The 27149-nt window shown below is 38.8% G+C and overlaps 1 protein-coding gene across 1 annotated transcript in view; it reads right to left on the bottom strand.

Annotated features, from left to right (window-relative positions):
* Positions 1-5619: 5619 nt before the first annotated feature.
* The window catches only part of asic1a (acid-sensing (proton-gated) ion channel 1a), a 47056-nt gene continuing 25526 nt past the window's right edge, over positions 5620-27149 (bottom strand). Inside the window, exons 4-11 of the mRNA XM_037535642.1 lie at positions 25210-25357; positions 24680-24807; positions 21739-21889; positions 20205-20261; positions 15867-16020; positions 14027-14118; positions 12989-13068; positions 5620-10377 (exon numbers count right to left, since the gene is read on the bottom strand). Of these exons, the coding sequence (XP_037391539.1) occupies positions 10261-10377; positions 12989-13068; positions 14027-14118; positions 15867-16020; positions 20205-20261; positions 21739-21889; positions 24680-24807; positions 25210-25357 (927 nt within the window). The 3' untranslated portion in view covers positions 5620-10260. The remainder of the gene's footprint in view (positions 10378-12988; positions 13069-14026; positions 14119-15866; positions 16021-20204; positions 20262-21738; positions 21890-24679; positions 24808-25209; positions 25358-27149) is intronic.

Genomic DNA, 27149 nt, shown 5'->3' with positions numbered 1-27149 from the left:
ACGATGTAAAATATAATAAAGCGCTGTGAACTCTACACTCACTTGGCTGAAGCGCGGAATGCGTCCCATTCAAAGGCGGTCAGTTATATTCAGCTGTGCTGAGAGGACAAATAATAACACCAGCACAAAGAGAACCTTATAACTCAGATCACAGCAGCATTGGTCTATTAATCACTTCTCAGCTGACAGACTGAGAAGAGAAGAGAAGAGAAGAGAAGAGAAGAGAAGAGAAGAGAAGAGAAGAGAAGACCAGAAGAAAAGTGAAGAGAAGAGCAGACCAGAGACCAGAAGAGAAGAGAAGACAAGAAGAGAAGTTCAGAAGAGAAGTCAAGAGAAGAGCAGACCAGAAGAGAAGAGAAGAGCAGACTAGAAGAGAAGAGAAGAGCAGACTAGAAGAGAAGAGCAGACTAGAAGAGAAGAGAGGACCAGAATAGAAGTGAAGAGAAGAGAAGAGGAGAGAGACCAGAAGAAAAGTGAAGAGAAGAGCAGACCAGAAGAGAAGAGAAGAGGAGAGAAGTGAAGACCAGAAGAAAAGTAAAGAGAAGACCAAAAGAGAAGAGAAGACCAGAAGAGAAGTGAAGTCAAGTGAAGACCAGAAGAGAAGACCAGAAGAGAAGAGCAGAGAAAGCCAAAAGAGAAGAGAAGAGAAGACCAGAAGAGAAGTGAAGTGAAGACCAGAATAGAAGACCAGAAGAGAAGAGAAGACCAAAAGAGAAGTGAAGTCCAGAAGAGAAGTGAAGTGAAGACCAGAATAGAAGACCAGAAGAGAAGTGAAGTTTAGAGAAGAGAAGACCAGAAGAGAAGAAAAGACCAGAAGAGAAGAAAACACCAGAAGAGAAGAGGAGCCCTGAAGAAAAGAACACATGAGAGAAGAGAAAAGAAGAGAACAGGAGAGAAAAAAGGAGAAAACTGAGATAAAGAGAAAATGAGCAAAACTACAAGAGAATAAAACAGAAGGAAAAGGAGAGAACAAATGACAAGAGTAGAGAAGAAAAAATAAGAAATAAGAGAAGAGACAAGAAGAGAATGGGAGAAGAAACAAAGACAAATGAAAAGAAAGGAGCAAATGAGAGAAGAGAAGAAAAGAAAAGACAAGAGAAGGATGCTAAAAAGAAGGAAAGAAAAAAGCAAACATATTTTGTCAAATTCAGCAAATAAACAGTAATTATGGATTAAAATGTGCAGCAGCGCAGTCAAACTTCTGCCAAAACCTTTGAATTTGACTATATAATCACTATATTACTTAGTATATTCAGTAATTCATTACATATTTTCTGTACATTCAGTATATTACTCAGTACATTCACTATATTTGGTATATTATCCAGTACATTCAGTATATTATTCAGTAGCTTCAGCTCTGAAAACATATGGAAGGGGGTGTAAGCTGGGTGGGGAGGATCTCCTGTGGAATCTTCTTTGTTTTAACCACAAACAAATGGCTAGACTAGATAAACTCAGAGGCAAGGCTCGTCAGAGAAACAGAGATATGTGAATGGGGTGGGTTAATGTGGGGGGTTCTGACAGTCTGTCTCTCTGCTGCTACTTTCTTTTGGTTTGATACACCCAGAGACTGAACAGTCATCAAGTTAAAGTGCAAAACTGATGAGATATAAAGTCCTAATTATGAGACATTAAATCACTATTACAAACACTTTCTTGTTATTATGACAGTGACTTTGTACAATGAAAGCCCTCATGTTATTTGTACTCAAATAATCACATTATAATCACTTGCACTTAGTTGTTCTCACTCAATTCAGGTGAGTTGATTGATGTAGTCTGATTGAAAACTCAGATGAGAAGAACAAACTCAAAACGACAACCGATGAAACAGCACGAAGGTGGAGCCACCCAGAATTCCAAGCGAGTTAGTTTCCGTGTATTAGCTTTTTATTTTTCCTTCAATTGTTGTTTTCAAACAAACAACACATTCACATTATATACAGGTTTGGATGCACTTTTCATGTTGTAATGTCCTAACCGTGAGTGTGCCACCAAAGTTGGTGTAGCTTTAAAAACTGTAGCTTTAAAAACCCTTTTTGAAAGTTTTTTGTACATATCAGCTTGTGATCATACTATATAACAATAATGTGAAGATCAGTAAATTAAAAAATTTAAAGCTCAAGTTTCTGTAACAATATAGTTTGTTGTCATGTAGACATATATATTATTTGTTAGACTCCTTCGTTGCCTGCTCAATAAAAGAACATTCAACTTTGAAGCATAATATATTTCCCATGTCTTATTATATGCTATTGCCAATGCTGGTGTCAGAAGTGGGACAGTACACGGGGGCAGTCTTGTGGCCGGTTTGATCCCCTGAGCTGACAGTACATGAGTGAGGTACCCCTGAGCAAGGCCTCTAACTCCCAACTGCTCCCTGGGCGCTGCGGATAAGGCTGCCCACCACTCTGGGCAAGTGTGCTCACTGCCCCCTAGTGTGTGTCTTCACTAGTCTGTATGCAGTGTTTCATTGCATGGATGGGTTAAATAGAGAGGTGAAATTTCCATGTTTTGAGACTTTATCACATAGTCTTAAATGTTTGAGTGTTTTCAACTCCATGTATAATATGAAACAACTTGAAAATCTCACTTTCAACACTAAATTGAACTTAAAACAACTACTTACCTCTAAAAGTTTGAGTAAACTGAACCACTGAAAGTGGGTGGGGGTTCGAGGCATGTCTCCCTCATTAGAAACTATACCTCCCCCCACAGAAGTCTCTCCTGCTGTCTGGACAAGCTTGGCCACCTGTGTTGCATTTGCATGCGCTACTCAACTTTGATGCAAAGCCTCAGCTGGACACTGCAGAGATTTTAATGAATAGTCAACCATCGTGTCCCTCTCCAACATCTGTCACGATTACTAATGGGCTTCATGACTGAAACCTACAAAAACTCAAAGCCTTAAACTTATACTGAACTCGTTCACATAGGTTATGTTCATTTCAGATGCATAATGCCTTAAAATTACTCCCTAACTATTACTGTCAGACTGTAAAACTACACACACTGCAGATTCATACTGGATTAAAATCACTCCACAATTATTACTGTCAGACTGTAAAACTACACACACTGCAGATTCATACTGGATTAAAATCACTCCACAATTATTACTGTCAGACTGTAAAACTACACACACTGCAGATTCATACTGGATTAAAATCACTCGACAATTATTACTGTCAGACTGTAAAACTACACACACTGCAGATTCATACTGGATTAAAATCACTCCACAATTATTACTGTCAGACTGTAAAAACTACACACACTGCAGATTCATACTGGATTAAAATCCCTCCACAATTATTACAGTCAGACTGTAAAACTACACACTGCAGATTCACACTGGACCAAAATCACTCCACAATTATTACTGTAAGACTGTAAAACTACACAGTGCAGATTCATACTGGATTAAAATTACTTCACAATTATTACCGTCAGACTGTAAAACTACACACACTGCAGATTCATACTGGATTAAAATCACTCCACAATGATTACTGTCAGACTGTAAAACTACACACGCTGCAGATTCATACTGGATTAAAATCACTTCACAATTATTACTGTCAGACTGTAAAACTACACACGCTGCAGATTCATACTGGATTAAAATCACTCCACAATTATTACCGTCAGACTGTAAAACTACACACGCTGCAGATTCATACTGGATTAAAATCACTCCACAATTATTACTGTCAGACTGTAAAACTACACACACTGCAGATTCATACTGGATTAAAATCACTCCACAATTATTACAGTCAGACTGTAAAACTACACACGCTGCAGATTCATACTGGATTAAAATCACTCCACAATTATTACCGTCAGACTGTAAAACTACACGCTGCAGATTCATACTGGATTAAAATCACTCCACAATTATTACCGTCAGACTGTAAAACTACACGCTGCAGATTCATACTGGATTAAAATCACTCCACAATTATTACCGTCGGACTGTAAAACTACACACACTGCAGATTCATACTGGATTAAAATCACTCCACAATGATTACTGTCAGACTGTAAAACTACACACGCTGCAGATTCATACTGGATTAAAATCACTCCACAATTATTACTGTCAGACTGTAAAACTACACACGCTGCAGATTCATACTGGATTAAAATCACTCCACAATTATTACCGTCAGACTGTAAAACTACACACGCTGCAGATTCATACTGGATTAAAATCACTCCACAATTATTACTGTCAGACTGTAAAACTACACACACTGCAGATTCATACTGGATTAAAATCACTCCACAATTATTACTGTCAGACTGTAAAAACTACACACTGCAGATTCATACTAGATTAACATCACTCCACAATTATTACCGTCAGACTGTAAAACTACACACGCTGCAGATTCATACTGGATTAAAATCACTCCACAATTATTACTGTCAGACTGTAAAACTACACACACTACAGATTCATACTGGATTAAAATCACTCCACAATTATTACTGTCAGACTGTAAAACTACACACACTACAGATTCATACTAGATTAACATCACTCCACAATTATTACCGTCAGACTGTAAAACTACACACGCTGCAGATTCATACTGGATTAAAATCACTCCACAATTATTACCGTCAGACTGTAAAACTACACACGCTACAGATTCATACTGGATTAAAATCACTCCACAATTATTACAGTCAGACTGTAAAACTACACACACTGCAGATTCATACTGGATTAAAATCACTCCACAATTATTACCGTCAGACTGTAAAACTACACACGCTGCAGATTCATACTGGATTAAAATCACTCCACAATTATTACAGTCAGACTGTAAAACTACACACACTGCAGATTCATACTGGATTAAAATCACTCCACAATTATTACTGTCAGACTGTAAAACTACACACGCTGCAGATTCATACTGGATTAAAATCACTCCACAATTATTACTATCAGACTGTAAAACTACACACACTGCAGATTCATACTGGATTAAAATCACTCCACAATTATTACTGTCAGACTGTAAAACTACACACACTGCAGATTCATACTAGATTAAAATCACTCCACAGTTATTACTGTCAGACTGTAAAACTACACACACTGCAGATTCATACTGGATTAAAATCACTCCACAATTATTACCGTCAGACTGTAAAACTACACACGCTGCAGATTCATACTGGATTAAAATCACTCCACAATTATTACCGTCAGACTGTAAAACTACACACGCTGCAGATTCATACTGGATTAAAATCACTCCACAATTATTACAGTCAGACTGTAAAACTACACACACTGCAGATTCATACTGGATTAAAATCACTCCACAATTATTACCGTCAGACTGTAAAACTACACACGCTGCAGATTCATACTGGATTAAAATCACTCCACAATTATTACAGTCAGACTGTAAAAACTACACACACTGCAGATTCATACTGGATTAAAATCACTCCACAGTTATTACTGTCAGACTGTAAAACTACACACGCTGCAGATTCACACTGGATTAAAATCACTTCACTTTTCTTTTTTCACATAATAAAATGTGCAAAATTGCATAACTCAATACATTTATTCATTAAAAAATCACACAATACAGCCACATGATAAGCATCAAATCAATACAGATACTGATAATAATAATAATAATAATAATAATAATAGTAGTAATAATAGTAGTAGTAATAATAATAATAATAATAATAATAATAATAATAATATTAACAGGAAATCCTGGTTACTGAAGCCGCTGTACATTTTACTAGATCTCTTGTGATTTGACCATTCAGATTTTAAAACAAATATAACACGAGCATATCAACACTCCACTGTCCGGCTGAGAAAGAAGAGTCCGCAAACACTGCACCTAAATTCATCATCACAAACAACTAGGAGGTAGAAGAATGCAAATACACCATAAATCATACCGAACTATTAATACGACTGAACATGGAGATCGGCCTATATGCAGGCATTTGACACATTCTGTAAATCTTTCTCTTGGTGTGGCTCGGCGTTAAACTATGAAAATAATCTAATCTCTCTTTGTCATTTAAAAATACTCATCTGCCCTGCAGGACATGACACACAAACCACGGATATACACACATGCATGGACGTACTTGCACGCATACAGCCATGCACAGAAACGCACACAAATGCTGGCACCCCTGCACACTGCAAAAAATGGAAGGTCCGATTGTTGTACAGCTTTTCTTTAAATAACTCAACTTGAGTTTCCAGTTTGCCCAAAACGATGCAAAATAAGCTCCCCAGACAAAAAATGTGTCACCTTGCGTGCTTAAGGGGATAGTAACTTTAGGCTCCTGCATATGGCAGGATTCACAGATTGAGACGAGTGGTAAAGTGCAGTGAATGTCTTGCATGATGTGTGGAAAATGGGTGGCAAAGCAGATGACAATGATTGGCAAAAAGGTGTGATTGTATTTGGGCGTGCCAAAGGCCACAGTGTGAAGGAAGTAGCTGTAATTGGAGGTGTATCGAAGCGTACGGCCATATGGGTCAACCTGCAGTTTCAAAAATCCAAAAGACAAAAGACAAAACTAACGGACAGGGACCGCTGGCATGTTTCATTCGCTTTGCTTCCAGGCAAGAATTGCTTCCAGAAGTCAACGCAGGTCTTTCACAACCAATTTCTGAAACTCAATGGAGCAAAGCTGCATGCAATGCCTTCGCTCACTTCTGCTCTCAAAGTTGCCTGGTTACAGTGGACGAAGAGACAGAAACACTGGACTGTTCATGGTTTGGTTGAGGTCACAGATTTGAACTACAGTGCCTACATTGAGCTGCTGGACAACCAGGTTTTGCTTTTTGCTCATCAATTTACTGAGAAACATAACATTCCTATCCCTTTATTTAATGATTCTTACAATCCCAGGGCTGCAAATGTGACTGATGAGCTTCACACATCTGGACTGGCCCGAACTACCTGGAAAAGCAAGCAAGACTCCAGGGAAGGCATCCACGAAATCTGGCCACACTATATAATTCTTTGATGCAAGAGTGGCTTAACATTGATGTCGCCTACATCCAGACACTTGTCTATTAAATAAGGTCACTAGACATTATCCTTTCTTGGGCTACCAGTTATGGATGATTGAGGCCACCACTAGAGGTGCACCACTAGAGGTGTTTCGATAGGTAACTTACTTCAACAAGTTAACTGACTGAGTAGCTGACTAAGACACAGTTGTTTTGTTAATCTACTATTTGATGTTTGGTTAACTCAAAGTTTTAGGCAAGTGAAAATGATTTAAAACTGAATTACAAAAATTGGATATTTATGTTTTTTGAGTTTGTAGCACCAGTAGATTGTGTTGAACCAACTAAAATGAACATTTCCAAATTCTTTGCTTAGTTAAAGGGCCCATTTAACTTTTTTCACGTTCTGAAATACAGGAAAGGCATTTAAATGTATCTGCCTTAAAGGGACAGTTCTAGAAGCAGTCTGTTGAATTATTAGAGCTAAAAAGAGGTCTGAAAATGCTCAGGAAACATGAATTATGACTGGTTTGGTACTCCATAGAAAAGTCACAAGAAAAATGTTTTTGAGCCCCAGCGATGCCACAGCCATCCATAAGTGGGAGACCCAAGAAGAGGAAATGGCTGATTGCGCAATAACGAGTCATGGTTAGTGAGGAAGCTGAGTAAAAGCTTTATATGTGTACTGTTGCTGCTGGAACAAAACCATTCGTCATTAAATTTGTGTTAAATCTACTAACTGAGTATTAGAAATGGTCCAAATGACTTTGAATAAAATCTTGATACATTAACATAAATTGAAAGTTAAGAACTTTTTCTCCTGCAAACATACATATTTATTTACATATCATTCCAACAACAACAATTATATATATATATATATATATATATATATATACAGTACTTTACCTAAGTTGGTTGAATTGGGTGAACGTCAGTGTCAAGTAGACTCAAAGGAAAGCCAACTTTCATTTTTTACAGTGCACACACACACTGAGACGCATACAGCCATGCATACACACATACACACACACACACTCATGCACGCACACAGATATACACATTACCGTTCTTACAACAAACATGCCAACAGACAAATACATTGTTACATACATAAGGCGAGCGCTCTCATGCAAAGCTACTGGGCAAATGTCCAGTTCACTCTCACTCTTGGAGCAGGTGTGGACCAATGGCATCATACAGCAGCCCACGGCAGAGCATTCAGTGTGTATGTGTGAGCTGTAGTTCTTCTCACAACACTTCTGCAGGCAGCTCGACTAGGCAAGCAGCCTCACAGTCCCACCTGTGCAGTCAGGTCGGAACTTTATAAAGCCAGATTTATTTCAGCGTTCATTGAAGGAACACACCAGCGTTTTTTCAACCTCATCTCTTTTTGCTGCATCTACATTATGTAGATTATCATCATAGACAGTAATTTTTACACATTGCCCTGAAAACATCGTGACTCAAAATGAATTTATAATATGGGCAGTTACTGAATTCCATGAACCCTTTTTTCTCTGGTATCTGAGGTCCTAACCAATCTCTCCCACTGGCTAGGACTTCAGGCGCTGAACTGAAGGTGTTTTATATTAGATTATTAACCACCAACATATTTATGAATTAACAGGAAAGGTAACCAATCACATTTTGATCATCAAATCTGATCGCTGGAGCCAATTTTCTAAAAGATATGTTACTCTAGACCTTCTGGAAGATCTTCTTAAAGAAGTAGCCTGACTGATGTGTTTCTATCAGCTGTATAGAAATGGAAAACAGCGTCGGCAGCAGGGCTCTTCACCAAAAGAGTCACTGTAAAAAGGCTACATATGAGTTCAAATATATATTAAAGCTTCAAATAAAACATGGAATGTCTTCTGCTTCAAGGTTCAAATATCTGTGTTTAATCTAGAAAAGCCAGAAAATGTCATCTTAGTGTAACATACTACTAGACTCCCATAGTGGTGCTAGCAGAAATGAGCATTATCAGAGTTTGTATGGCTGAACTAAATGCTAAATCTGTGATAGTTCTGGAGCCCCAAAGCTGCTACAAAAGGCAAGTAGGTTGAGCCTGCGAAATCACCTATCACATGACTTTGTTGGTAAATCAACAAAAACTAGTCCCATCTCTGAAAGAACCAGTCATGCAAATTTACAGTGTAAAAAATGCAGTTAGGCCAGGGGTTTCCAATCACTTAGCAAAGCAGACTGAATCTGTATGTTTAAATTTCAACCTGACCATGTAAAACAAAAATGTATGGAAATTCGAAATGTTAATACACAATTACTGCTGGTCCTCAGTCTGTTTTCCAGACACAAATTGGTTCTAGAGCGATGTTTTGTCTGTTAGTGCCAAGTATGCTATTGCTGTCCAGTCTGTTACAAAGCCTTCTTGGTGACCATCAAAGCTGAAACCTTGTGAATGGAAAAGGCAACAACAGCGTCACTTTCGACTAGTTATCTATTAACTCACAATACATTTATAATAACATAAACATTTCACTTTTAATGGCATGAATCAATGTGAATCAAGTCTTATATAAAATGTAGTATAAATGATAACAATATCATTAATGGGATAGCAGAGTTCAGCAGTTAAGCTGATTTAGGATGAACAAAGCTGGCGGATTCCTTTAATGAACCACAACATGTGCTTAAAACTGAAACATAGTCCAGATTGGACGCATTATAAATGCTGAGTTGTTCTTTGTGTGGCTAGTTTTGGCACAATAAATCACATAAACACTTCACTGCTGAGCTCTAGAGGTTTGTTGAGAGAGCCTCCTCAGACCCAACTGACTGCAGATCTTACGCTGGCTTGGCCATGTTACGTGCACGTTTTTGCAATTCTCATCCACTGCACATCCATCTCAAGACAAGACACCACCAGAAAACACAAAAAAACAAACACACCTCTCAAGCTGTCCTCTTGCTTTTCCATTGCATAGCCAATTCACTGTCATTTCACTGTGTGTCTGTTTCTCGGATGCCCACTAAAACTTTTTCAAAGTGAAATCTAAAACGCTTACTGGAAAGCTGCATGTCAAAGTTTTTAGCACGTGTAAAAATGAACATGTTCACATCTTTGTGTATAGAAAAGAGGGTTGAAAGGATTCTAGGACAATCTATAGAACTCTACAATGCGTAGCCACGGTGACAATGTAAACGGACAGCTCAGTCTATTGACAACAGCAACTCAGTGAACCTTCCAGGATGCAGGCTTGATGTCTTTAGTGAAAGTTGCTGACGTGACATTTGACATCATCGAGCCCCAGTACGGTGCTGTGATCAGCGCTGCTGCTCTGATTCTTCTTGTCTGAACAGCGACAGAGCTTGTATTTTGCCACCTTAAAGCAGAAGGAGAGAGAGAGAGAGAGAGAGAGAGAGAATAGAAGAATAAGAGTATAATAATGATAATAATAAATCATAAAACAACATAAAAACAACATCTCAAAGTGCTCTACACATGAATGAAAGTAAAACATTGGAAAGATAATTGAAAAGTAGGTAAGTCTGACTGAATTAACAGCCCAATTACAAAAATAAGACACATTAATCTAGACTTATGCTAGTCTACACAAACATGTTTTAATCTAGATTTAAAAACACCTATTGAGTTTGCATCTGATCACTTCATGTGTCTTGAATTATATCTGGATATAACCAAAACACATAGGCCAAAACACGTAAAAATGCAAGTGTAAATGCATTCAAGACGATTTAAAACAGATCCAAACTGACTATGCTGTTATAGCACCATAAACACATGCATCTCCTCAAGACACATTAGGCAACCAAAACCCCTTCCAGTATAACAAAACCTCCTCCCAGTACAACCAAAACTCCTCCTAGTACAACCCAAACCCCTCACAGTACAAAAGAAACTCCTTTCAGTACAACTAAAAACCTTCCCAGTACAACCAAACCCATCCCAGTAAAACTGAAACCCCTCCCAATACCACTAAAATCCTTCCCAGTACAACTTAAACCCCTCTCAGTACAACTAAAACCATTATGAGTACAACCGAAACTCCTCCCAGAGCAACTAAAGTCCCTCCAAAAAAAAATTGAAACCCCTCCCTTGCACAGCTGATACCCCTCCCAGTACAACCAAAACCCCTCCCAGTACAACCAAAACCCCTCCCAATGCAACCAAAACCCCTCCCAGTACAACCAAAATCCCTATCAGTACAACCAAAATCCCTATCAGTACAACCAAAATCCCTCCCAGTACAACTGAAATACTTCTTAATATAATCAACCAAACAAACTGCATAATGAGTGGATTTGCATATTCCCTCCCACCCAGCAACGCGATTTCAGTTTGACTAACCAGAGACGCATTTGACTACCAAGTGTAAATGCACGTGGCTAAAATCTTATCAGGATACAATCCAGATACTAGTCACATGAATTTACCAGGTGTAAATGGGATCAAAGTTACTTGCCCCCAAATTCCTCTAGTCTGTGCTCTTTTCACATCCTGAGTACCAACAGTAATATAAGCCAAACAAGCTGGCTAACAGCAGGATAAGCAGAACTGTTTTCTCTTCATTTCCACCACATCTAAAGTGTTCTCCGCACACGCGACACATCTACATGCTCTATTGAAAGTTACTGGGGATGCTAACTTACATTAAATCAGGGGTGCACAACTCCGGTCTGGATGGCTGCTGTGCAACACAATCTGGCGATTTACCTACTCAAACACATCTGCTTATGCTTACTTGGTATTTGCAAGGTTTGGTTGGTGCTTTTGAGTAGTGAGATTTCCAAACTGTGCTGGTCACTGGTCGTCCAGGACCAGAATTTTGCACACCTGCATTACATCAGAGTGTTAATAGCAGGTTTGTTGTCCATCGCTGCATGCTGGCAATCCATAGCAGGTTTATGCTCCTCAGCATCCAAAACACAACATACAAAAATAGAGACACAAGGTTTTCTTCCAATGATATGCTGGACTGGTCTTGCTGGTGACCAGCTGTGCTGGTCTATGCTGTTTTTTTTAGCAGAGGAATCCTCTGCCCCTACTTTGAGCTTTGTCTTCCCGATGTATTGGATTAATGAAAAAAATTCCCACTCGCTTTGTTCCCACCTTAAAAGTTTTTTTATGCTAAAATTCCTCAACATGGATAGGCCAGTTAAGAACAACTAATCTGGAGTTTCTATGGGACGGCCCTTTTTCAGCATTCAAAATTCCAACCACATCCTTCCAATGTGGTCTGTCAGTTGTGCTATGAAGCACCTCGGGACCTAAGAATGGGCAGCACCACGTTTTGCGAGCCTCATACGGTGTTACCAGTACTTCTGGCTCATCCTTTTCCCTAAACATTTTAACTTACAACTAAGAGCCAGTGGAATCTGCCAGTGCTCTTTGCTGTTCTCGGCCTTTATGTCAGTCTCATTATCACGAAGACAAAATATAAAACATGTGCAGTCTGGCCAGTTTAAAGGAAATGGTCTCTGGATAAAACCCTGGGGTGACAAACTGTATCATTAGTGCTTACTTTGCTACCTAAACAGTTTTTTTTTGGTATGAAATGAGTTTGACATTTTAACTGGATGTCTAAGGGGAAATTTTTGCTAATGAGTCAGATTGGCTGCAATACTTCTATAGCAGTAATTGCAGGTTTTTCCCTTGAGTACTTATTAAATAGCTCTAGTCTGTTTTGAAGGCATTTTACCAGCAAATCTCCTACCACTGCAACCCACAAACTAACTGCTGGTATAAAGAGTCCATATACAAATTAATGTTACAGCTCGGTTTGGAGAGCTGTGTTCAAATTCATGCAATAAGCAAAAAACATGCTCTATTTTTGTTATGTCCTGCCCCATCTCTGGCAATACGGCTGTCCCTGAGAGGTTTAAAACGAGAGAGCCTGTAAAAGTAGTCTAAATAGACTTCAATTACAAGGCAGACTGCAGAAAAACAGGTGCTTTCAGGTCTTATTAATGTACCTCATACAGATAGTCAAAAAGCTCCAGAATGGTGAGGATGCTCGCTCCAATGAAAAGTCCCATCTGTCCTCCGATGTCACCTAAACACAGACACCAAGAGATCACAGTGTTAAGACAACGCTTGAGTGATGCATAAAGGGTAAGTACTGATGTAGAGTCATGTCTTTCCACTTCAAATAAAGGGCCTAAAGAAGTGCTTGATGCCTGACTCATAAAATAAATTGCATTTAAGCAAACGAACCAACAGGCTTGTCTCTAGAGCTGCACTATGTAAGTTTTGGAGATTTGGAGACCTCTCTGCTGGAGGTTTGTAATTGTACGCAATGTGCAGAAGAATATTTTTTAACACAGGTTGTTCTTTAGAGCCCTCCTCGAGCAGGTGAATCTGATGATTGTGAGTGCGTTCAAAGAGAATTCAGAGAACTCAGTCAAAACCTGGTGAAGGTCAGGTCTTCCAAGAACGTGAGCGAATGATCTACTACTGTCATCATATCCTCATTAGTATATGTTGATTTTTGCATTTGAGACCTAAACATTGAACCAGACCATCTTTTTGAGCCTGTATGTGTGACATTAAAACTGAATGACATATGATGTGGGCGTACTTTTGTAGCTGTTTCTTTAAGACTGATATATATGTCAATTACCTCAGTTCTGATTGGCTGCTCTGGATTGTGTCTCGTTCAAAAGCAGTTCACATTAAAACACTCCTTGTATCTTCAGCACTAATGGGCGAAGCTAAACTGCTGCAGGCTCATTGGTTGGATAAATGCAATAGACTTTTCATGACATCACTTTCAAGCAATGACTCTAACAGGCTGTTTCTATGCGCAGACTGAATGGACTGGAGAATGAACGGTAGGTTTTGAGACCTTAACAATGCTGACATACCATGTCAAACTCACTCAGTCCTTTAACCCTAGTGTTGTAGCAAATCACGAGTTTCACTAGACTGTTATTAATTTCAAACTATACATATCCATATCATAAATAAGATGCAAGTATAACCTTTACCAGGCCAGTGACTGGAGGACTTACCCAGCAGACCTGCCACTTCATAAGCTTTCCTCTGCTCAATGGTCTCGTAGTTCAGAGCTTCGAAGAAGACGTCCAGCACCAGGATGTTGTCTCTGTAAAAGGCACAGCACTCTGAATGCTGTATGTATGTTGTTATTAGTATATGTATGCAGCATGCACAAAATAAATACCACTAAACTGGCAGTAACATGTTTATGAAGGGCAGCATTCATAAGACTACATGACACCTACATACATAAATAAGCCAGCTGACACTTGCTGAAATATGCCTTTATAAATGTCAATTAGTTCTCATCGGTGTCTTGTTGCCTTATGAACGCTGGCCAGTAGTGAAGTTTGAACACCTCTGGTCCAATTACATGTAAGTGTAAATAAATGAACACATCCTCTACAGAGAACAGACGTCTGCACATTTTAATGCACAATTACTGTTTACAGTAATGTCTGATTATATATAATATATTATAATGAACTAAGAAGTACAGATGTATTTTTTAGTTTACAGAAATCATTAGGCTTTCTCTTAAGGTACTAGAGGGTCCTGAGGGTTCAGCACTGCCTAAATCTGATCTGAAAAGGCCCATATCCTACATTTTCCTTGCATTTCATTTTCTACTTATGATGTTTATGTGGTTTTATGTACCAGAATAGTCATAATTCATTTTCCAACTCTCTACTTTCCTTTAATACTGAATAGGCTGCTTCTATGACCGTGCTTTTAAGACTGATATATGTAAATGAGCTCTGTTCTGATTGGCTGCCCTGTATTGTGCATAATTCAATAAGCAGTACAATCTGAAACACTCCTTATAACTTCAGTGTGAGTAGGCAGGGCCAATCTGCTCCAGGCTGAATAGGTGGATATATGTAAATGTTTTGGTTTTTGCGACATCACAAGATCAATGGACTTTTTTGGAGCTTAGAATCCATTTATGGAATGTATAGACTGGGTAGTGAATGGTATGTTTTGAAACTTGTTTACATACCACATCAAACACTTATTTAAAAGAAAGTGAGGAAAATTTCTGTGATATGGGCCCTTTAACCCTAATGCAGTAGCAAGTTTGCTGAATTTAACAAATTGTAAAAAAAATAACATACAATGGCCTGTGCACCTAATGGTATGTACCAGCCTTGCCAGTGGAAGGTTGCCGGTTCAACCCCCTGTGACAACAGTATGTGATTGAGGTGCCCTTGAGTAAGGCACCTAACCCCCAACTGCTCCCCGGGCACTGTGGATAGTGCTGCCAAGCGCTCCAGGCAACTGTGCTCACTGCCCTCTAGTGTCTTCACTAGTGCGTATGTGGTGTTTCACTGCACAGATGGGTTAGACTGCGGAGCTGAAATTTCCCCATTGTGGGACTAATAGGTGTCACTTTAAAAAATAAAAACTTCAACTCAGTTTCATTTAGAGGATGTGTTAACTTATTTTAACTTAAAGATCAGCAAAACATGCTTCCATTACGGGGTGTTTAAACCTTTGCGTACTGCTGTATTGCCTATAGTAGTATAAAGGTTTTTGTGTGGCACAACAGTACTGATTTTTAGGTTCGGCAGTAGTAATATGTGACGAAAACTTCACTGCAGTGAAGATAATGTTGCTGCTACTCTAAGCTCTTAAACATACACTTGCTCATCAAAAGGATTTTAGACGGGATAGACTGAGGACATGTTTCAATCTGGCAATGTTTACAGTGTGTCCGTTTGTTTCTTCACACTGCAGAGCACACAGCGTAACCCCCCACAGTGTAACACCCATTAAACACATTCAGTGTTAAACTGTACTGTTGACTCCACAGCAAGAATCAGCTTAGCAACTAAAGCAGCCAAAGTCACTCACGCGATGTACTTCTCGGATTTGCTGAATTTCTTGGCGAGGTATTTGGCGGAGGCTTTGCTGGGGATCTTGACGAAGGAGAGCTCTTTGCTGTAGCGAGTGGTGTTACATGGAGTTTCACACATGCAGTAGTCGTTATCCCTCTCCACCAGGAAATCTGAGAAACACAGCAGAAAGAGGAGGTTCTCTCATTCGAACATTGGAACTGACTAGGGAACAGTAAGGTGATGCGCTCAATCAGTCTTCCAGCTGCTCTGGAGACATAATTGATTTATTTACAAATGCAATCAACTGTATCCAAAGGTTTGGGTGTCCTGCTCAGATGCCATGTTTTATTGATTTTCCAAGTGAAAATAAGTGAACACATCCTCTTAAGAGAACACACTTCTACACATTTTAATGCACAATTACTCTGCAAATGTTTTATATTTTATATTCTGCTTTTACAATATGTTGAAATTAGCAAAGAAATAGAAAGTGCACATTAAAATGTGCAGAAACATCTGTGGAGGATGGGTTAACTTTCACTTGGAAAAGAAACAAATGCATGCAATTTGACATACAATTTTGTTCGAACTTTGCAGATGACTGTATTGTCTATAGTGGTTTCCTAAAATTAGTGTCACAAGACAACATTGGTTTTTAGTTTTAGCAGTATTGATCAGTGGTGGACGAAGCACACAAATCATGTATTTGAGTTAAAGTAGAGATAACCAAAGTAAAACATTACGTTCCTCCCTTTAGACCTCCAAAAGCACAAAAATATTTGCCTTCAAATGTACTTAAGCATCAAAAGCAAAAGTACTAAAAGAGTAATTCTGGCTCTGATCTGGTCCTGTTATCATTTTTATAACCAGACTGGCTTCATGAACTCACTTCAGGTGAAAATCCTCCAGCGTCTCTCTTGGTAAACCAGTCTTTTAATAGAACGTCATTAATTAGTGACGCTGACGTCTATTAAAATGATCAGAAGCACAAAACACTGAAGGTAAACAGTTTCCATCAGGGAGAACCGAGTGGCTCTGAAATCACTTTTTACACACAAGCAAAGTTTCAGTTTCAGATTTATTTACAACTTAGTTCCAAGTTTAAGTAGCTCAAAAAGTGACCGCTGGGCCCTGATTGATGTGTTTCCTTGACACTTCTTTCGTTTTGACGTGTTACGTTTTTATGCACACAGAAACCAAAAGGAACGACAGATTTCTCAGAATGTAGTGGAGGAAAAAGTCAGATAATAGACTCTGAACTGTAATGGAGTGAAAGTAAAAAGTCGCCCAAAATGGAAAAACTTCAGTAAACTACAGATACATGAAAAAAGTACTTACAGTAATCAATTACATTTAGTTCATTACTATCCACCACTGGTATTAACACATAACAGATACTTAACTACAGATAGTTAACTGCAGTTAATTTGCATAGATAAAAATGACAGACATTAAAATCGATATAGTAAGTTGCTGTAACGTCCTTGCTCTGTTTCTGTCTGTGTCTGCCTTTGTTTACCTTCTCTTGTGGAGCTAGACATGTGCTTTTGTTGTTTTTGTTCCTGTCTCCTCCCCTGTCCTGCCTCCTGGTTACCTGCCTCACCTGTCTCTTGTCTGTAGCTCCGCCCTCTCATTAGTTTTAGGTGCTTTTGAATTGTACTTGCCATTTGTGTTTCACAGGCCCTGTTTTGTGTTTTGTCACTGCTGTATATTAGTGTTCTTCATGATCCTTTAATCTTTTGTTTTCTTTCAGTTTAAGTGTGTTGATTTTTAGCGTTCTTTCCTTGTTTTTTTCCTTGTTATGTTAAAATCATGGGCATCCTACCTCTTCATTTCCCTTATAGTTGGCTTTCTGTTTAACATTTACATACACACACAAACATCTTCTAAGCCGCTTTTCCTTCTGGGTCATGAAGGGTACTGCAGCATATCCCAGTCATCATCGGGCAGAAGGCAGGATACACCCTGGACCGGTCGCCAGACCATCACATGTTAACATTTACAGTTGCATGACTCTGTCTTGTTTATTCTTAGTAACCTCTACAATGACTTCACAAGTCAATTTCACAAGTTCTTTTAGTATACACGGAAAAACTTTGTGGGTTTTTTTTTTCATTTTTGAATTAACACAGTTGAAATGTGTCAGTCAGTTAAACACAAATAAAGTGTGTTAACACAATTCTTGTCAAATGCAGTAAAAGACAGTAACTATGTTAATGAAGCACATTTTATTCATCTACAGCCGATCTGATTACTGTAAATTCAAGGCACCATTTTTGGTGAAGGAGCACTCTGTAACTCTAGCGCTCTAGTCTTTTTAGCTTTAAATATCATCTGATATCTTTGATATATAATGTTATGTTGAACTTTATCAACACCAATCAGCTCTATTTATAAAGCCCTATTAATGCAAATAATTCATTTTCTAATATTACTACAGTCAAATATGGGGTCCCTCAAGGGTAAGTGATAGGCCCATTATTATTTCCTCTCTATGTACCACAATTCTTTTCTTCACAAGTATAATATTAGCTTCCCCTTCTATGCGGATGATACTCAGCTGTATAAACCAGTTAAACCAAAAGTTGCCCATGCAGACTAAATGAAAAAGAACAGGGAATTAATCTGGATTATGAAAAACTTTCTTTAGCTTAACTCAAACAAAACTAAGCTCCTATTTAGACTTCAGGCAGTGAGAAATGAACTTTCTAAATTTGCTCTGAATCTAGATGGTTTCTCAGTTGTGCCTGGCAGAATAGTGATAAATCTACATAGGTATAATCTTTGACTCAGACCTCTTATTTGAAGCATGCATAAATGATGTGTGAATCACTTTCTTCTATTTACATAATATTGCCAAGCTATGAAATAGTTCTTAAAAGACATTATAACCTCATCCATGTTTTATAACTTTGAGGCTGTACTGTAGTCCATATATTTAATATATTGTAAGACCCTTACAGCTGAAAGCTCTTCTAAAACTCTAAACAAGCTCCAACGTGCTGCAGCTAGAGTGCTTATTAGAACAAGAACATTCGGCCATGTAACTCTGGCTCTTTGATCCCTGCAACGGACGCTAGATAAATTTTCCTCTGATTATAAAATACTTCTCTTGAAATATCAAGCTCTGAATGGGTTAGCCCTGCAGTACCTTACTGACCTTACTGAGTCCTAGGTATCGGGCATATACACTGATCAGGCACAACATTATGACCACCTCCTCGTTTCTACGCTCATTGTCCATTTTATCAGCTCCTCTTACTCTATAGGTGCTTTTTGTAGTTCTACAGTTACAGACTGTAGTCCATCTGTTTCTCTGATACTTTGTTACCCCTTTTACCTCGTTCTTTAGTGGTCAGGACCCCCCTGGACCCTCACAGGTATTATTTGGGTGGTGGATCATTCTCAGCACTGCAGTTAGTGTGTGTTGTGCTGGTACGAGTAGATCAGACACAGCAGTGCTGCTGGAGTTTTGAAACACTGTGTCCACCCTATTAGACACTCTCACCTCGTCCATTAACTAAAAATCTAAATTCAGTTTCCCTTCTGCCGGTGGAGCGGAAGCAGTCCATATAAAATGAGAAATGATGGACTAGCATTTCCATGGCGACAGGCATGTTCTTCCCTGTTATCAGACGAACTATGACACTGTTGTCTCTCTGTGTGAATTGTTGTGACTCTGTGTTGAGCTGCTAGCAAGCAACGAGGAGTGAAAGCGAAGGGTAAGAACCCCCTGCTGTAAAAACCATCTCTCCACAAAGACAAGCATGCTGAAGTAAAATGGAAAACTGCACTTTTCTTAAAATAAAAGTATGATCTACAACTACTGCAATAAAAAGTAGAGCTTGAACACAAAATAAACACTTTCATAAATGTTATAAATGTTGTCTTGGTGGCTCATTGCCAAAGACAAAAACCCAGTTTGTTTTCTAAATCACACACAAGATCATTTACATATGTTCCATTGATATCTGGAGACTGTATTTCATGGCTACTGTAAACTGCAATGCCGTGTTATTGTTTTTGCTGTCCGGTTCGCCTAGAAGAGGTCTGGTTTCCTCCATTTTGTGTCGTGGTTCCTCTCACAGCTTAAAGTGTTTTTCCTTGCCACTTGTCATGTTTGGCTTGCACACTAGGGGTCTGTTCTCGGATCTCTGTAAAGCTGCTTTGTGACAGTGCCAGTTCTAAAAAGCTCTATGCAACTAAAACGACATTAACAGAATTCAATACCAGTTTGCGCTCACCCACTCACCCAGGCAAACACATAACCACTTAAACCTCACTGAAGCATTCGTGTCAGTCTTCTTAGTGGCTACAGAGCCATGTAGAGGCCTGATGCACTACTGCTGCTTACCGAGAGCCGGATCTGCACATTCCTTATACAGCTCAGGGGTGCAGTACGGCGCATCACCTGAAGGGGCAGTAAAGAGATGCCAGTCATTTCATCACACTGTACAGGGTGTTTTTTTATGGATCACATGAAGGAAAAAACTTACCAAAAGAAATGTCTGTGATTTCTGTGTTGCAGAAGCAGAACAAAGCAGAAGTTTGGGATCTGGCCCTGTGACCGGAAGGTTGCCGGTTCGATCCCCAAGAATGACAGTCCACGACTGAGGTGTCCTTGAGCAAGACACCTAACCCCCAACTGCTCCCCGGGCGCCGTGTATAGGGCTGCCCACCGCTCCGGGCAAGTGTACTCACTGCCCCCTAGTGTGTGTTCACTAGTGTGTATGTGGTGTTTCACTTCACGGATGGGTTAAATGCGGAGGTGGAATTTCCCCATTTGTGGGATCAAAAAAGTATCACTTAACTTATTAATACTTTAATAAACTTCTTTAATACATTTACCTTATACAACTTAAACAATTTAATAAAGCTAGACACTACAAGGTGCTTTTAGATGCTTTATTTAATATTTCAAATGATTTTAAGAACAACGAAAAGGCCTTATATAACAAGTAATATACTGTAATAATCTATTTTTGAAGATATCTGCGGCACAATTCTGGATGCTAATGACTTTATTACAACTGAATTCTGGAAATGAATTGTAGTATAAATTCATTGTGAATCTGAGTTTTATTAAAACTTTAGTCTGGATATTAGTATTATTAGTATTTAATTCTTGATATGACGTTAAATACTTCAGTTTATATTTAATATTTAATATGAGAGATATCAGTTTTATTTTTACTGAATTTTAGATATTAGTTTTATTATATCTTCATTCTGGATAAGAATGTAATTATGACATAATTCTGAATATTACTTTTTTCTGCTACTACTTAATTCTGGACATTAGACATGAGATATTGAATATCTAATACCTAATATGCAATATCTGATATTAGGTATGAAATTTGGGTATTTATTTTTATTAAACTTCATTCTGTTCAAGAATTTCATTGCAACTTCATTCTGGATATTAGTTTTATTACTATTCAGTTTAGGATATTAGATAATTAATCTAAAAATAATAGTACAAATAAGATCAATAATCTCAAACATAATATGTAAATTCTAATATAAGATATTAAATAAGATTATTTACTTTATTATCACTTAATTTTGGTATTAATGCTATTATGATTTTACTACACAATATTTTAGTATAATTTTATTATTTTTCAATGCTCAATTTTTTTCAGTTAATAATAATCCCCATCTCCGTCTATCATTCTGGACACATTTAACATGCCTTACTGTTATTTTACAGGTCTCTGCGAATTATTTGTAACCTGAGAAGCTGCTTAGGATCAGCACCATATTGGGATGATTTTAAACATGCATTTGCAGCAGTAATTAATTTTACAATATGAAAACACTGATTCCAAACTGGATGAGGAATGCTGCGTGTGATTCATTTCAGTGTTGCATGGCCGTCGTACCGGGCATGTGCACCATGCGGCAATTGCAGTTCTCCACGAGGTATCGAGTCTCGCAGTCGATGCGGCAGGCGCTGATGCTGTAGGAGGTGAAGAAGTCAGAGTCCAGCGGGCTCGCCTTGCAGTTCCCCCACGGAGGGGGCAGATACATCAGCTGGAAAACAGACATGAATCAAACTCACAGACTGAACAGACTCTTATTACAGCACAACAAGCCACGTCAGATATCGATGTCCTGCGGATTTATCCATATAAAATTTATCCATGAAAATCCTGGCCATAAAGCAAAGAGTGGCTTGTTTTCTACTGCAATAGAGAGGAAAGCCGCTCACTTCTAAGGATTCAGTTGTTTCAGATCTATATAATAGTCTTTGTAAACACTACTAAACTCACAGTCACCACCTGCTCACTTCTATTACAGAAATACAGACGGATACTATTTAACATACAACACCAACGACACATAAACATAGAAAATTTACACAAAAACATGTAAACACAAACAAAAACATGTAAAATGTATCCAAACCTAACTGTTAAGAATAACATTATAACACAAAAAACTTTCAGTGAAGTGAAAAATGTAATTAATTAACAGAAACTTTTTTAAATGAATATTTGTATCTGTTGTTTATTTGAGGTAAATAAATTTGACAAAGAGCTGAAGCTGGTTCGTTTTTGGCCATATGGAATCACACCAGCCAATATTCTAGAATTTTTTTTTGCTCCTTAGTGTTGATCACTAAATGTTCATGTTGCTTGGGTCCTAATTCCTATACACAAACAAACAAATCTATGTGCAAAAGACAGAGACCACAGTTTCCAGTTCAAACGTATTTATAACAAAGTTATTCATTTTCAGGAGATATTCCTTCCACCCACTGCTGGGATGGGCTCCAGCCACGCCCTGCCATCACAAACCAGGAGGATAAGCGGCTTAGAATATATGTGTGTGTGTGTGTGTGTGTGTGTGTGTGTGTGAGCATTCCTAAGGAGATTACACATGAGATAATCCACAAGTACAAAAAAGAGGAATTTAAGCGAAAAACTCCAGAGACCAGACCTCAACATCACTGAATGTGTTTGGGATCACTTCAGAAAAAAATCAACTAACCTTCTACACTACTGGGCAAAAAATGGGCCAAAACCAAAATTGCTAAATATTAAGCTCTTAATGGTCCTAACAACAAATCATTGGTCAGGAAATTGGCAAGAACTAAGAATGTACTGCTGAGGTCTGCGCCACTACTTGCTTGTTGCTGCAGTGAACTGCTGGTAGAAATTCACTTATACAGGCTTCTTGTACACAAAGACAAAATCATGGAAAGATTCAAATGTTTTATACAAAACTCAAACTGACACTTGTGGGTGCTCAAAATGTTCCAAAACATCTTTTGGCTTCTTTTAACAATGAAATGATTATTTTTTTATGGTGATCGGCCACACCTGATGCAGCCCATCACAAAATCTACAATATGCAGTCCTGTGAGTCCCGAGGTAAACGAGTGAGAAAATCTCCTCCACAAAAAGCTAAATGTCATGCAAAATATCATAGCTGGTCTTCATCAGGTCAGTTGCAGCTACTCTGACATTTACCAGGCCCTAAAGGCACAGCAAATCCTTATTTCACTACCAGCTGTTAAGAGAACAGGACAGCGCTTTGAAACAACTGGTGATGTTGCCAGAAAGAAAGGATTTGGAAGGCCCAAAGCCTCTTCAAACAGAGATGACACCGTCAGCAGAATTCAAGACCTCAGAGAAGGAGACTCTCTCGAGAAGAACAACAACCAGAAGGTTGTCTAAGGCAGGTTTTGTGTCTAGATGGTGTTTTAAAAAAGCCCTTGTTATCTAAGAAACACATCAGGGACAGAATGAAATTGTTGGCAGGAAATGGAAAGTTTGATTCAGAGTGGTTCAGCAGAGTCGTGTGGACTGATGAATCATGATTTGAGCTGCATGGTGAGGGTCCAGAGAGGTGTCTTCAAAGATCGGGTAGGAAATGCAACTCTGAATGTATCTGTCCTACCTTTAAGCATGGAGATGGAGGTATCATTGTGTGGGCAGTAAGGGTGGGATAAAGTATTGATACAGCAATACATTGTATTTCTTTTGCGATGTGTTATTGATACACACAAAACATCGATTCATTTATTGAAGCATGAAGCATTTCCTGACTCCACATGGCAGCACTAGGGTGCCAATCAGATGAAAAGGGTAAACCTGCGGTGAAGAAAAAGAAACTCACAGGTGGAAACGGTGGACAACGGGGTTAGAAACAAACCAGACTGGCACTGTCCTCTTTCAAGTTGAAGGTCTGAGCCACTTCACCTTTCATTGAAGGGACAAGTGAAATAGACAAACGCTATGATTTGCAAGAACTGTGCATAGCCACTAACAAGGAAACATTTTTGAACTCATCAGCTGCTCAAATCCATTAAGACTGAGTGGAACAGACTTGTTTCTGTAAAAAAGCTGCCTGAAATTTTATGCTCAAGACTACAACATTTAAGGGAATCTTAAGGAAAGGAAAGCCTATATGTTACTTTAACATAGTATGCTATTGCTTAATTGTTTATTGTTTCATTTTTGTTAATTAACTGACCTAACTAATTAACTAATTAACATTTATTTGCCGTTGATAAAAATAAAAGCTTCATATTTTGCAATTTTGTGTTTGGCCATTTTTTTGCCCAGGAGTATAAATCTGAATTTTGGAAATGTGGAAAAATATCCCAGCAGACAGCAGATTTCTTAGAAAAAGTGAAAGCTAGTCTCCTGGAAAGAAAGTCTGCTCTTTTCCTGACACTGAAAATTGAATAATTGTACTTGGCTGTTTACAAAATGAACTTCTCTGAATTTTGCTCAGTACCGTTTCTTTGCACATAAAGAATGAAAATTCATAAATTCATGTGGACACACACACACACACACACACACAGTGTACCCGCTGCTCTTGGCAGGACACGAAGGTCTGGAACCCTGGAGCAACTCCGAAACCCAACTGATCGATGAACGGCGGCTCGTCCTGAGTGTGTACCTGAACTTTAATCCCCGCTTCAAAAGATGTCTCATCTGACAGAGAGAGAGAGAGAGAGAGAGAGAGGGTGAGGGAGGGAGACAGAGAGAGGGTGTGCAAGAGACAGAGAGGGAGAGAGAGAGTAAAAGTGAGAGAGAAAGCACGTGACAGAGAGAAAGAGAAAGAGAGAGAGTATTAACCTTTTATTTAATTATGCTCCATAGTCAAACAATAACAATAAAATGGTCTCGTTCATTCATTCATTCATTCATTCATTCATTCATTCATTCATTCGTTCATTCGTTCATTCATTCATTCATTCATTCATTCATTCATTCATTCATTCCTTCCTTCCTTGTTAGATATTTTATTTTTCATTCCTCTGTTGACTAATGCACTCCATGTTCAGGGCTGCAGTGTTATTTGTATGACAGATGTGTCCAGGTGTTTTCTCTCACCTGTCTCTCCCCACACAGGTAAGTACTCGTCCTGCTGGATATCCAGCATGATCTCCAGTCCGCTCCCCATCCCTCCCTTCATGCTGACCAGCAGCGGTCCAGTCTCACCAGAGTTAAACGTGTAGCACTTCCCGTAGCGCGTGAACACCTGAGAACACACACAGATATAATGGAGCAATCTCTCTGTTTCTCCAGAAAACAGCCGCGCTTCTGATTAAAAGAGCTTTGTTCTTGTGAGAACCAGACAAATGTCATCATAAATGTCATCCCGTCATCAGGAGGGCTAAATACACAGTAAGGGCAGCAGGTGAACAGTGGCGGTTCTGGCTACTGTGCTTGTGCTGATCACTATAGCTGAGGGGGGCTTTTCCCGCTCACGGCTTTACAAGTAATCCGATTGGCTCTCTTCATTGAAGGGTGGGACTTTCTCCATGAACAGACGCCATGATGAGCATTTCAGGCTTTCCCATTCATTTTCCCAACCAGTGGCCATTCTCCTCCTTGACGATGTGTCTTCATTATGGATTATCTGTCAAAAGTGATAGCTGAGCAAAAAAAAATGTAATCAAAACAAAAAAAACTACATTTAATAGGTCCACAGTGAAGGGTCAGAATCTAAGACTTTCGATTTTTGGAAAAAGAGAGGTTGTTATTGCTTAGTGCAGACGTGTTTAAACAGTTTGAGCGGAAGCAGATAAACAGTGAAAATATCAGGCTGTTTGTGCTGTTTTAGTATCGACACATACAAGAACAGGAACTTCTCCACTACAGGTTTGATTCCACCTGAAAACCTGACTCGATATGCAGCAGAAGAATGGAAGCAGAAGGCGAAGTGCCTGCGAACACACCGACAACATCTGTACATCCAAACAACAAACAGCAAATTATAATGGTCACTCTGGTGACTATGTGACAATAAAGGCTTCATATCATATATAACTAAAATAATACTCATTGCTTTGGATGATCAGTCGGTGCTGCTGAGGACGCTGGACTTCTTGATACACACTGCAAGCTAAACACTGTAATAATCCTAATACGTTCATTTTATGTTGACTGTTTTTATTTATCGTCAGCTTCTTCGGCTTCAATTTATGTCCAAAAACACAATACACTCTGGACGTGTGCGCAGATGGTGAGGGATTATTTTATAGTGTAGCACAGCAGAAATATCAGACAGAAGATTTGCAAGCTCAGTAATTCAGCTCTCACACTTATAAATCACTGCCAGTAAAACATAATTACAGAATATGTGAAAATTGATATTGCAGAAAGATGAAAGGGGAGAGAGAGAGAGAGAGAGAGAGAGAGAGAGGGAGAGAGATAGAAGGGGAGGGTAAAGGAAAGAAATGAGAGAAAGAGAGACGAAGGGATACAAGAGGGAGAAAGAGAAGGAGAGGGGAATAAAAGTAAAAAAGAGAAAAATGGGAGGAAAGATGAGGGAAGAGGCAAAGAGAGAGAGAGAGACGGGGAAGAGAGGAAAGGAGAAAGAGGAAGGGAAGACAAAGATGGAGAGAGAAACAGAGAGAGATACAAAGAGAGAGAGAGAGAGAGAGAGAGAGAGAAAGAGAGAGAAAGACAGGCAAAGAGAGAAAAACAGGAGAAAAGGAAAGAGAAAGAGGAAGGAAGGAGAAAGATGGATAGAGAGATAGAGAGAGAAAGGCAGACATGTGAGAGAGTGTAGAGTAAAGGAAAATGAGAAGGACAGAGAACAGCAGAATAATAAAGTGAGAAAGAGAAAGGAAGAAGAAGAGAGAGACAGAGACAAGGAGAAAGAGAGGTAACTATATACAGTATCTCAAAAAAGTGAGTACACCCCTCTGTTCATGGGACGACACTATAGAAATGAAACGGGTATAACTTAAAGTAGTCAGTGTTCAGCTTGTATAGCAGTGCAGATTTACTGTCCTCTGACAAAACTCAACACAGCCATTAATGCC

Source organism: Pygocentrus nattereri, chromosome 28 (genome assembly GCF_015220715.1).
Source record: "Pygocentrus nattereri isolate fPygNat1 chromosome 28, fPygNat1.pri, whole genome shotgun sequence".
NCBI lineage: Eukaryota > Metazoa > Chordata > Actinopteri > Characiformes > Serrasalmidae > Pygocentrus > Pygocentrus nattereri.
This window is presented reverse-complemented; position numbering and strand designations above follow the sequence as displayed.